Here is a 14,254-nt window from a genome sequence, read left to right as displayed (position 1 = left end):
ATTCCATGGGTTGGTAACATTTCTGCTTTGCCCTTCCACTCTTGAAGAAGCTTTTTAGGAACTAGTGGAACATAATAATTAAGAGCCATGAGGTCTGGAATAAGATTGTGATATATGGAATCTGCCTCTACCACTTGCTGCCCAGGGAAAGCTACTTCTCTTGAGTTTCTGTTTCATCATCTGCAAAGTAAAATGATAATAATGTATACCTCATGGTATAATTTCAAATATCCAGTAAGAAATTACATGTGAAATACTTAATACATGGTATTAATATGTATTGAATGCATATTAGCTGTTATACATACTAGCTATTATAATAATCTAAGGATTTCCAGAGCTGAGAAGAATTTTTTTATTTTTAGCTCTTCAGATTCCAGATACGATAGAAGCCCCTTTCTGAAAAAAGAGAATTGAGAGTTGCATGGCTAGGCACTCTCGTTGTTGAGCACTGAGGACATTAGTCTGATTTTTCTAATTGTGTGGTCATTCCTCCCTACTACTGTTTTTACCAGGGTGTAGTGAGCATTTCTCAACAATGGTTGTGCCTTACTTTGCCTTATGCATAGGCATACTGAACCATTCACAGCAAATCTGCTCTATATTTGGCTTGCTTCAACCCTTTCTGACTAAAGGAGAGCTATTTTCTCCACATTCAGACCAGGTCTGGATTCCTGGAGAAATTTAATTTTTTTTAAACCATGGTCAAACTAAAACTAGTAGTCAAAACTCGTTTGGTTATGAGTGCAAAACCCAACTCAAACCAGGTTAGAGGAAGGAAAAAGGAGGAGGCAGGAATTACTCATATAACTGAGAAGTCTAAGGCCTGTTGTGGAGTGTTCAGACATAGAGTTTTTAATACACTCATATCTCTCCATTTCTTGCTCTATGTTGGCTTTATTCTGTTCTTCTTGTAGCAGTGCCAAATCTACAAACATCTTTATAGCCAGAACTCAGAAAGAAAGACTGTCTCCTCAAACATGCAGATCATATTAAGAAAACTGTTGACCCAAATTGAGACATATATACACACTCTTGGTCTAGGGGAATCTGATACTCTTAAATGACATTTTTTTCCATTCCATGGTCAGGTAGCCATGTAATAGACAAGCTCACCAAATCACTTCAGTTTTTCGAAAAGGAAAAATAGCTAGGCAAGCCAAAAAGTAAAGATAAGCAATTTTAGATTGAGTGACAGAAACATCCACATTTGCATCACTATTGTTGATATAAATGAGCTATTCTAAGAAATCTCTTGACCTTGGGAAGCTTGGCTTAGCCCAGACAGCTTTGAGACTAAAAGTTTAAATCATGTGGGATGGTAACTCTCTTATTTCCAGTTTCTTCTCTATTCTCACCACCTCCCCTGTAATTTAATTATATTTATTAATTAATACCTAATCACAAAAGCTGGTTCTTTTTCATTTTACCTGTACTTTGGTAATTTAGCATAGTGGTTTAGAGTGTGGGCTCAGGAGTCAGGTTGCCTGGGTTTCAATCCTGTCATTGTCATTTGCTCACTTTGAAGTCTTAAGCAGCTTACTTTTTACTTTTTTCTCATCTGTAAAATCAAGATAATATGTACATCACTGGGATGTCTTGGGTATTAAATTAGATAGTCAGTGGAAAGCGGGAAAGTGATGGGCACAATGTCCAGCACACAATAATATTGGGCACCATTGTTATTCCAGCTCTGCAGCTTTGGTGTAGCCTATCTGTTCTTTTGTCTGGAATGAGAAAGCTGAGATAGATTGGGAGACACAGTTAAAGCCAAATTGAAGGATGTACTTGGAGCTCTAATTGGAAAGCCTAATTGCAAAAACAATCTTATTTTTATAATTTATTAATAAAATGGTACATTCTTATGGACTTTTACTTGCTGAATGACAATTGACAATTAACCTCTCTGGGATTTCTTTTACTCTCTGGAAAATAAATATTTTTGAATAGGATGATCCCTTCCATACTCATCATTACCTGATCTTTACTGTTTTAAGTAAAAATGAATTATCAAAAAGTGTTTTGTACTATGTGTGTGTGTGTGTGAAAGAGATAGAGAGAGAGAAGTAGTTTATATTGAGATAAACCAAAAAGTTTACTTGTATATTCAGCTTATCAGTTGACATATTTGGTTTCTTCTAAAGAAATTATTATATCCACTTTCACACCGTACTGTCTAGAATATTTCTAAGTACTTGTTAACTATTTCTCATCTATTTTTGATTCTTCAAGAGAAGTCTTTTAGGCATTATGATAAATATTCTGTAATACTTGTCATGGAGTCAGGAAACTTGGCTGGGGACTTGTTCCACTACTTACTTCGCAACATTACCTTGGGCAAGTTACATTCCCTGAATGTGCCTCATATCCTCATCTGTCTAATGAGGCATTTCTTCAATTTAACCTTTAAGTCCTTTTCTAACAGTCTGTGATTCTGTAACTATCACAGCATAGGTTGTGGCAGGAGTAGCTGGATTCCCAAGGGAAGACTCGATATCACTTGATATCATTCCCTTTGAAATACATTGTTTATCTTTTGCCTATTATGTTTATTGCAGGATTTCGGCTGAATGCCTCCTCTTGGCCCATGTTCCTTTTGAAGACACTAAATGGAGCAGAGATGGCTCCCATCAGGATTTTCCACAAGGTAAAGTATCTCTCAGATATCACCACCTCCAAACTGCTTGAAGTCAGATGCTTACATTCTTTTGATTACTGAGCCTCTTATGTGTACATTATACGTATGGCCTTAGGATGCCTACTCAGAAACTAGTTCCACAGGAGGATTTTTTAGTACCTTATAAAGCAGCAATTATCTCCAGGGGAATATTATAGTATAAGCTAGGATTCCTGGTTTTGGGGTTCCAGATCTGACAATAATAAGCTATGCCCTATAGACCTCATCTGTAAAGTGGGATTCTGTCTATCTCACAGAGTTGTGAAGAAATTAAAATGTGTTTGTTAGTAAAACATATAACATGTAATATAAACCTAAAGGAACTATTCTTATTATAGATCTGGGAGTTCCTTAAGGTCTCTATGCTAAACATAAAGGAAGAAGACTGTGTTTTGAGCCTCTATAGTATGATTGGAGTTTACATATACTATCTCATTTAATAACCACAGTTAACTTTCTGAAGCAAGAATTATTATTTCCATGTAGTAGTTAAGGAAACAAAAAATTTTGAATAAGGAACTTGCCCAAGATCACCTGGCTGGTAAGTGGTGGAACAGGAATCCAAAACGTGTATTCATCTTCCCTGTTTCTCAGGGGAGAGGCAATCAGTCTGCTCTGAATTGGATTCTTTAATGAGGTTAGAGTTACTGTAAAAGGGACTGAATTAGGGTTACCTATGCTGCTATTTAAGTCTAAACATGAGAGCACTGTGGTCCCAAGAATATACTGTGCTAGGTAACTTAAAAGCCCTTTCGTTACAGAATATCTCGAAATAGGGGTGGGAGGTGGAAGAGACCAAAAAATACTCTTTTAAATGCTTTGCTGAGCTTACTACGAAGTAAGAAAACTCTCCAGAGGTCAAAATGAAGAAAAACTAGAGTGTTAAATATGTGTACTGAACCTACAGGTGCCTTAAGAGCCTTTGCCAATGTTACTTACCAAGGATCTTATCTTTTAACAACTGCACCAACAAAGACTCCATATAGAAGACAAAGCCTTGGGCTTGTGCAGGGCAGGGAAGCAGAGCTGATTCTGCCACATACAAAACACAGAGCAGATCCCTCAGATGTTTGCTTCTTAGTGAAGAGACTGTCACATTGATGAGGAAGAGTCACTGCCTAGGTGCTGGGTAGGGGTGGGAATGGAGTTACCCCCTCAAATAAAATAGTCTTGCCCCATGGAAATAGAGGGTTAAAATAAGTACCTGTGTTGTCCAGGAACTCCAAAGTTGCATGAAAATATTTCTTCATGCCTGGCAGAAGCACACCCAAAACCTCTCTAGGAGGTTTAGCTGCATTCAACCCAGGTGTCACAAAAGTCCGAAAAGTGAAGCAGCACTGAGGATGAGTACTCAGAATCACAGAGCCCTCAGGAACTCCCAACACACATCCAACGTGAGGGGACATGAGTAGACACAACAAACAATGAAATTATAACCCCAAGGGCTTTCAGATAATAGGAATATGAGGTAGAAATTATAAATTAAATATTTGAGAATGATTAAAGAATAAAAAATAATTTTTAAAATGAGAAAAGTAAAACCTGTTTTTAAAGACAGATATGGAAAAACTCAAGTGAACATACATTAATGAAACTTAACCGTTCGAAAAAAAAAATTAATAGGTAGGTGTAAGCAACTTAGATATAGATAAAGAATTAACTGAAAGACATGTGTAAAGAGTTTCCCCAGAATACAGCACAGAGAGATAAAGAGATGGAAAATCTTAAAAGAGGAGACTAGGAGAATAATATTAGAAGGTCCAATATATGCTGAACATGAAATCCACAAAGATTAATTAGAATAGAAAGAAGTCAGTACTTGAAAAGATAATGACAGAATTTTCCATAGTGTCTAATGAACACAAATAGATACCTTAAAACATTATGATATAACCAAAATCAAAGAAAAGATCTCCGCAGGTAATCACACAAAATACCTTCAAAAAAATTACAGGTAGGCTGACAGCACATTTCTTGCCTCAGCAGTACAAGCCAAAAGATCATAAAATAGTATCTTCAAAGTTCTGTGAAAAAATAGTTGTGCACCTATAAGTTTATGTCTAGGTATATACTGCTATCTCAGAATAAAGGCAAAATCAAGACATTTTCAAACAAACTAATACCAGTAGACACTAACACATCCATTGAAAGAACACCTGAGGAATACATTTCAGGAAAAAGATAATAAAACCTGGAAAGTAGGAATGAGATGCAAGTTGTGATGAGGAAGATTGCTTAACATACGAGCAAAGCTAATCAAGCATTGCCTATAATTGTATAACAATTGTAACAACAAAAGTGATTTATTGGCAGTGTAAAAATGTAGAACTAAATTATCAAACATCTATTGATGCAGGAGTAGTTAAAATATTCTAAGGTTCTTCTGTTGTTTTGGGCTAGAAATAGAGATGAGAGTTTTAGACCTAATTATGTCAACTATACAGTTATAATCCTAAGGGGATCCACTAAAAGACAATGGTTAACATCGGAATCAATGGAGAAGGAAAAAGAAAATAAATTCAGGTAAGTAAAGGAAAATAAAACAACCTTGAAAAATCAGGTTAAATAGATAAGTAGGCAATATGATAATTTTAGTAAATTTAAATATAACAGTTATCACAAAAAATAAGCTTAAATCTAGTTACATGCTATTTATAAGAGACACTGCTAAAATATGACATTAAAGTGTTGCAAGTAAAAACAAAAGACATGCCAGGCAAATCTTTATCAAAATTAAGCTGGTGTGAACTGTACTAAATTTAGACAAAGGAGACTGATGTTAAAAAGCATCAAAGAAGTCACTAAATTCACCAAGAAAACACAATAGTTACAAATGTACATTCTCCTAAAAAACATGTGAAGCAAGGTTTCATAGAATTACATAGAAAAATTGGAAGGTCCACACATCTCTCAATAATTGAATAAATCAAGCAGACAAAAAAATGGTGTATCAGTCAGCATAAACTAAGCAGCATTAAATCATCTGGTCAGCTTTTAAAAATCAGTTGCGTTCTTAACAGCAACAGGTGGTTTGCAAATAAAAATATTAAATGGTACAGTTTATGATAGCAGTAAAATTACAGCAGTAAAATCTTAGTAAAAAATGATATGTTTATAAAGGAAATTTAAGAATCTGTGTTAAAGAAGACTTAACAAATGGAAAATACTATCATGTTCATGGATGGGAAGGTTCAGTATTATACACACAAAAGTAATTTCTTCCCAAATTAATCTGTGAATTCTTTGGATTCCAAATAGTGTTTTTCTGTAGAACTCAAATAGCTGATTCTAAAATTAATATGAAAGACCAAGGAGAAAGAATAGCCAAAACAATATTGAAGAATGACAAAGTAGGGTGACTTTTTCTACCAGATATCCATTTAATAAGACATCTAGTAGTGGTACAGGATTAGACAGTAAGTTCCAGGGGAACAGAATAGAGTATAAAACACTTTTTTGGAAACTTTGTGCAAATGAGCTCCCATACACTTCCCACACTGTTGGAGAAAGTTACAATGTTGCAACCACTTTCCAGGGCAACTTAGCCATATTTAATAAAGTAGAAGATGTATACATATATCTTATACCCAACTGCTGGGTATATGCCCTAAAGAAACCCACCCACATGTGTACAAAGGAACAATTGCAAGAATGGTCATTCAAGCTCTTTTGAAATAGTAAACAATTGGAAACAACCCTAAATATCCTTCAAAAGAGAATGAGTAAATTGTGCTATATATACATATAATGGAATACTATTAGCAGTTAAAATGAACTAGAGTTAAATTTACCAATATGGCTAAGTTTCAAAAAACACAATGTTGAACAACAAAAAAGCAAGTTGTAGAATGATATGTATGCCCAGCACTTATATAAAAAGTTAAAGTATGCAAATAGATATGTACACATAGTAAGGTATAAAAACATCCATGGGGAATAGAATAGGGAAGGGCACAAAGGACATCCAACTTTATCAGTTACCTTTTATTTCTTAAGAATGATCTGAAGCAAAGACGTTAAGATTAACAAAGTAATACTTTAGTATGCTTTGAAATTCATTTAAAAGACTAAATCTTCATTATAAATTTTAGATAGCATTCATTCTTTAGTCATCCAAATGAGTCAGCAGTCTTTTGGCATACATAGCCTCTCTCTGTGTCTAGGTCTGTATATTTATGTTTCTTATCTAGGAACCACCATCACCTTCCCACAACTTCTTCAAAATGGGAATGAAGCTAGAAGCTGTGGACAGGAAGAACCCTCATTTCATTTGCCCAGCCACTATTGGAGAGGTGCGGGGCTCAGAGGTGCTTGTCACTTTTGATGGGTGGAGAGGGGCCTTTGACTACTGGTGCCGCTTCGACTCCCGGGACATCTTCCCTGTAGGCTGGTGTTCCTTGACTGGAGACAACCTACAGCCGCCTGGCACTAAAGGTAAATGCCCATCTCTGAGCTCTTAAAATCAGGACCCAAGTTGATAAGATTACCTAGATCTCTCATGGTCAGCATTTCTTCAATAAAACCCTTAGGTGGCAAAGGAAGAGCAAGGGCCAGTAACTTAGATAAAAACCAAGGGTACCCTAGAGTAGTCAGAAACCATAAGAATTAAGTGTCAAATGAAGCTAGACATGGAATTTGCAATAAAGTAAAAATTCCTTGCTCAAAATATCCTGGTTTAGTCTCAGTCAACTAGCTTCCCATTTCCCCTACATTTGTTCCTAACCTATTTCAGAACTTAGTGTCATTCTCAAGGGCACACCTTACTCAGGTAGTAGGGGCTTTAAACTCAAGCTGGAGTAACATTATATTATAAAAATATGTGAGAAGCATTATAGCAGAATGGGAAAAGCATGGGCTTTGAAGTAAGATAGCTTTGGTTTGAGTTTCCAGCTGTGTGACTTGAGTAGTTAATCACCTCTCTAAACTTCAAATTCCTCTGTGAAAGAATACCTAATTCATAAAGTTAATATGAGGAATAAATGAGATTACATGGGTAAAATACTTACATAATGTCTAGCGAATAGCAAGTGCAAAACAAGTATTTTTATTGTATTACTGCTGATTTTATAGTTATTATATACTATATATTAATCAAAATCACCATGTATTACATAGTATAATGTGCTATGCTATCATTATTATAATACTATTATTATAAAAATAACCACTACCAAAGGGGGAATATATATAAAGTACTAGAAGGACCACAGAGTAATTGAGCAGTAAATTATATTTCTTAAAATGATCTTGGAGATATCCACAATTGAGTTTGAGAAAGCTGCTCTTAATAAAAATCTCATTCCCCTTAAGTCTAAAAGTACTAGTGAATCTGAGGGAATAGAAAAATTACCCTTCCTATTTTCTGTGGTTCTCTCTTCTAAACCTTTGAGCCTAATTGTGAGCCATGCTGAGTATAGAATAATTACAAAGATGAAAAACATTGCTGCCCTCATGGCACTTTCAGTCTAGTGGAATGAAATAGGAAACATTTAAATTAAGAAATAAACAAGGTGATTTCAAACAGACAATTTCTCCTAGGGAAATAAAGTATGAGAAGATAAGGACAATAAAGGTGTAATTGTGAAAGGAGTTTAGCAGCTTTATTGAAGTATAATTCAAGTAAAATAAATGTCATATACTTAAAGTATACTATTTGAAAAGTTGTGGCACATGTATACACCCATAAAATCATTACTGCCAGTCAAGATAGTGAACATGTCTGATGTCCCCAAAAGTTTCTTTATTCCTCTTTGTAGAGGGGGAGCTTCTATAGATAAAATTTCTTCTCAGGATAATTTGTCTGATAACCAGGCATATGGGAATACATACAATGGTACCTTACTTAACAGTGAATGAGCATAATGTATTTCAAGGGCAGGAATAAGGCTGCTCTAACTACAGTGCACCACGTGAGGGGGAAACTGGCAGAATCATGTAGGACCTTATAAGCCCCAAAGTAAGAATTTGGATTTTATTCTAAACATAGTAGGCGATCATTAGAGAGTAGTGTATAGGGAAGTAACAAAATCTGATTTACTTTGAAAAAAAGTCACTTGCAATTGTATCCAGAATACAAAAGAAACCTTATAACTCAACAATAAAAAGACAAATAACCCAGTTAAAAATGGGCAAAGGGTTTAAATAGACTTTTCTCCAAAGAAGATGTACAAAAGGCCAATAAGCACTTAAAAAGATGCTCAAACATTATTAGTCATTAGAGAAATACAAATCAAAGCTACAGTGAGATGCCACATCCCACCCATGGGTATGTGTATAACCAAAAGACAATAGCAAGCTGGTGGCAAGAATGCAAAGGAATTGAAACTCATACATTGCTAATGAGATTGTAAAGTGCTGCAGCCACTTCAGAAACAGTTTGGAAGTGTCCCAAAATGTTAACATAGAGTTACCTTTGACCCAGTCCCTTTAAGTCTAAAAGTACTAGTGAATCTGAGGGAATAGAAAAATTACCCTTCCTATTTTCTGTGGGTCTCTCTTCTAAGCCTTTGAGCCTAATTGTGAGCCATGCTGGGTATAGAATAATTACAAAAATGAAAAACATTGCTGCCCTCATAGCAATTCCACTCATGGGTATGTACCCAAGAGAATAGAAAACAAATGTCCACACAAAAACATCATGCAGGGCAGAGCCAAGATGGTGGTGTGAGTAGAGCAGTGCAAATCTCCCAAAACCACATATATTTTTGAAAATACAACAAATACAACTCTCACTAAAAGAGAGACCATAAGACGCAGGACAACAGCCAGACTACATCCACACCTTTGAGAACCCAGCATGCCTCGTGAAGGGGGAAAGATACAAGCCCTGGCCTGCTGGGACCCGAGTGCCCCCCACCCCAGCTCCGGGCAGGAGGAAAGGAGTCGGAGCGGGGAGGGAGAGGGAGCCCAGGACTGCTAAACACCCAGCCCTAGCCATCCGCACCAGAGAGCAGACACAGTGTGTACGTGGGGTGCTGGAAACTAGGGAAACAGGACAGTAAGACCTGTGAATGGGTCCCTGCAGCTGGCGCCCCGGGGACAAAGAAAAGCAAGTGCTTTTTGAAAGTCTTAAAGGGACTGGGACCCTACAGCTGGACGGAAGCATCCTTGGACACTTGCCCCAGCAGCTGGGAATCCCGGGGAACTCTGGGCACCCTAACCCCCTGTACAGCAGGGCAGCTCGAAGGCCCCTCATGGAGATAAACACCCTCCCGGCCGTTTCCCCTCCAACACGGCTCCACCATATTGGAGCAGCAGCCCCCACAGCAACTGCAGAGCTAAACTCCATAGCAGCTGGGCAAGAATTAGAGGCCCAGTCTGTGCGCAGCTGCCCAGCACAAGCTGCTAGAGGTCGCTGTTCTCCCAGCAGAGGAAGGCCCAAACCAAGAAGGAGGGACATTCTCCCACCCTTCACTCGCCCCAGCTCCACAAACTATCTCTATCACCATGAAAAGGCAAAATCTGAGACAGACAAAAATCACAGAGTCAACACCTGAGAAGGAGATAGACCTAACCAGTCTTCCTGAAAAATGATTCAAAATAAAAATCATAAACATGCTGACGGAGATGCAGAGAAATATATAAGAGCTAAGGGATGACGTCCAGAGGGAGATTACAGAAGTGAAACAATCTCTGGAAACATTTATAAGCAGAATGGATAAGATGCAAGAGGCCATTAATGGAATAGAAACCAGAGAACAGGAACGCATGGAAGCTGACGCAGAGAGAGATAAAAGGATCTCCAGGAATGAAACAATATTAAGAGAACTGTGTGACCAATCCAAAAGGAACAATATCTGCATTATAGGGGTACCAGAAGAAGAAAAGAGAGAAAAAGGGATAGAAAGTGTCTTTGAAGAAATAATTGCTGAGAACTTCCCCAAATTGGGGGAGGAAATAGTTGCTCAGACTACAGAAGTACACAGAACTCCCAACAGAAACAACCCAAAGAGGACAACACCAAGACACGTAATAATTAAAATGGCAAAGATCAAAGACAAGGACAGAGTATTAAAGGCAGCCAGAGAGAAAAAAAAAAGGTCACCTACAAAGGAAAACCCATCAGGCTATCATCAGACTTCTCAACAGAAACCTTACAGGCCAGAAGAGAATGGCATGATATATTTAATGCAATGAAACAGAAGGGCCTTAAACCAAGGATACTGTATCCAGCATGATTATCATTTAAATATCAAGGAGGGATTAAACAATTCCCAGACAAGCAAAAGTTGAGGGAATTTGCCTCGCACGAACCACCTCTACAGGGTATTTTAGAGGGACTGCTCTAGATGGGAGCACTCCTAAAAAGAGCACAGAACAAAACACCCAACATATGAAGAATGGGGAAGGAGGAATAAGAAGGGAGAGAAATAATCATCAGGCTGCGTTTATAATAGCTCAATAAGTGAGTTAAGTTAGACAGTAAGGTAGTAAAGAAGCTAACCTTGAACCTTTGGTAACCACAAATCTAAAGCCTGCAATGGCAATAAGTACATATCTTTCAATAATCACCCTAAATGTAAATGGACTGAATGCACCAATCAAAAGACACAAAGTAATAGAATAGATAAAAAAGCAAGACCCATCTATATGCTGCTTACAAGAGACTCACCTCAAACCCAAAGACATGCACAGATTAAAAGTCAAGGGATTGAAAAAGATATTTCATGCAAACAATAGGGAGAAAAAAGCAGGTGTTGCAATACTAGTATCAGACAAAATAGACTTCAAAACAAAGAAAGTAACAAGAGATAAAGAAGGACATTACATAATGATAAAGCGCTCAGTCCAACAAGAGGATATACCATTATAAACATATATGCACCCAATACAGGAACACCAATATATGTGAAACAAATACTGACAGAATTAAAGGAGGAAATAGAATGCAATGCATTCATTTGGGAGACTTTAACACACCACTCACTCCAAAGAACAGATCCACCAGACAGAAAATGAGTAAGGACACAGAGGCACTGAACAACACACTAGAATAGATGGACCTAATAGACATCTATAGAACGCTACATCTAAAAGCAACAGGATACACATTCTTCTCAAGTGCACATGGAACATTCTCCAGAATAGACCACATACTAGGCCACAAAAAGAGCCTCAGTAAATTCAAAAAGACTGAAATCCTACCAACCAACTTTTCAGACCACAAAGGTATAAAACTAGAAATAAATTGTACAAAGAAAGCAAAAAGGCCCACAAACACATGGAGGCTTGACAACATGCTCCTAAATAATCAATGGATCAATGACCAAATTAAAATGGAGATCCAGCAATATATGGAAACAAATAACAACACAAAGCCCCAACTTCTATGGGACACAGCAAAAGCAGTCTTAAGAGGAAAGTATATAGCAATCTAGGTATATTTAAAGAAGGAAGAACAATTCCAAATGAATAGTTTAATGTCACAATTATCGAAATTGGAAAAAGAAGAACAAATGAGGCCTAAGGTCAGCAGATGGAGGGACATAATAAAGATCAGAGAAGAAATAAATAAAATTGATAAGAATAAAACAATAGAAAAAAATCAATGAAACCAAGAGCTGGTTCTTTGAGAAAATAAACAAAATAGATAAGCCTCTACCCAGACTTATTAAGAGAAAAAGAGAATCAACACACATCAACAGAATCAGAAACAAGAAAGGAAAAATCATGACAGACCCCACAGAAATACAAAGAATTCTTAGAGAATACTATGAAAACCTATATGCTAACAAGCTGGAAGACCTACAAGAAATGGACAACTTCCTAGAAAAATACAACCTTCCAAGACTGACCCAGAAAGAAACAGAAAATCTAAACAGACCAATTACCAGCGATGAAACTGAAGCGGTAATCAAAAACTACCCAAGAACAAAACCCCCTGCCCAGATGGATTTCCTTCGGAATTTTATCAGACATACAGAAAGACATAATACCCATTCTCCTTAAAGTTTTCCTAAAGATAGAAGAAGAGGGAATACTCCCAAACTCATTCTATGAAGCCAACATCACCCTAATACCAAAACCAGGCAAAGACTCCACCAAAAAAGAAGACTACAGACCAATATCCTTGATGAACATAGATGCAAAAATACTCAACAAAATATTACCAAACTAAATTCAAAAATACATCAAAAGGATCATACACCATGACCAAGTGGGATTCATCCCAGGGATGCAAGGATGGTACATTTGAAAATCCATCAACATCATCCACCACATAAACAAAAAGAAGGACAAAAACCACATGATCATCTCCATAGATGCTGAAAAAGGATTCGACAAAATTCAACATGCATTCATGATAAAAACTCTCAACAAAATGGGCATAGAGGGCAAGTACCTCAACATAATAAAGGCCATATATGATAAACCCACAGCCAACATCATACTGAACAGCAAGAGGTGAAAGCTTTTCCTCTGAGATCAGGAACAAGACAGCGATGCCCACTCTCTCTACTGTTATTCAAAATAGTACAGGAGGTCCTAGCCATGGCAATTAGACAAAACAAAGAAATACAAGGAATCCAGACTGGTAAAGAAGTCGTCAAACTGTCACTATTTGCAGATGGCATGATATTGTACATAAAAAACCCTAAAGACTCCACTCTAAAACTACTAGAACTAATATCAGAATTCAGCAAAGTTGCAGAATACAAAATTAACACACAGAAATCTGTGGTTTTTCTATACACCAACAATGAACTAATAGAAGGAGAAATCATGAAAACAATTCCATTCACCAATGCATCAAAAAGAATAAAATACCTTGGAATAAACCTAACCAAGGAAGTGAAAGACCTATACCCTGAAAACTATAAGACACTCTTAAGAGAAATTAAAGAGGACACTAACAAATGGAAACTCATCCCATGCTCCTGGCTAGGAAGAATTAATATTGTCAAAATGGCCATCCTGCCCAAAGCAATATACAGATTCGATGCAATCCATATCAAATTACCAACAGCATTCTTCAATGAACTGGAACAAATAGTTCAAAAATTCATATGGAACCACCAAAGACCCCAAATAGCCAAAGCAATCCTGAGAAGGAAGAATAAAGTGGGGGGGGATCTCGCTCCCCAACTTCAAGCTCTACTACAAAGCCACAGTAATCAAGACAATTTGGTATTGGCACAAGAACAGAGCCACAGACCAGTGGAACAGAATAGAGACTCCAAACATTAACCCAAACATACATGGCCAATTAATATACAATAAAGGAGCCATGGACATACAATGGGAAAATGACAGTCTCTTCAACAGATGGTGCTGGCAAAACTGGACAGCTACATATAAGAGAATGAAACTGGATCACTGTCTAACCCCACACACAAAAGTAAATTTGAAATGAATCAAAGACCTGAATGTAAGTCATGAAACCATAAACTCTTAGAAAAAAACATAGGCAAAAATCTCATGGACATAAACATGAGTGACTTCTTCATGAACATATCTCCCCGGGCAAGGGAAACAAAGCAAAAATGAACAAGTGGGACTATATCAAGCTAAAAAGCTTCTGTACAGCAAAGGACACCATCAATAGAACAAAAAGATATCCTACAGTATGGGAGAATA

The 14,254-nt window shown here is 37.0% G+C and overlaps 1 protein-coding gene across 1 annotated transcript in view; it reads left to right on the top strand.

Annotated features, from left to right (window-relative positions):
- The window catches only part of SCMH1 (Scm polycomb group protein homolog 1), a 220,165-nt gene that overhangs the window by 109,492 nt on the left and 96,419 nt on the right, over window positions 1-14,254 (top strand). Inside the window, 2 exon segments of the mRNA XM_037002370.2 lie at window positions 2,559-2,647; window positions 6,868-7,111. Coding sequence (XP_036858265.1) covers window positions 2,559-2,647; window positions 6,868-7,111 — 333 coding nt within the window.

This window comes from Manis javanica, chromosome 4 (assembly GCF_040802235.1).
Source record: "Manis javanica isolate MJ-LG chromosome 4, MJ_LKY, whole genome shotgun sequence".
Taxonomy (NCBI): Eukaryota; Metazoa; Chordata; class Mammalia; order Pholidota; family Manidae; genus Manis; species Manis javanica.
Note: the sequence above shows the minus strand (reverse complement) of the source record. Positions and strands in the feature narration are given on the sequence as shown.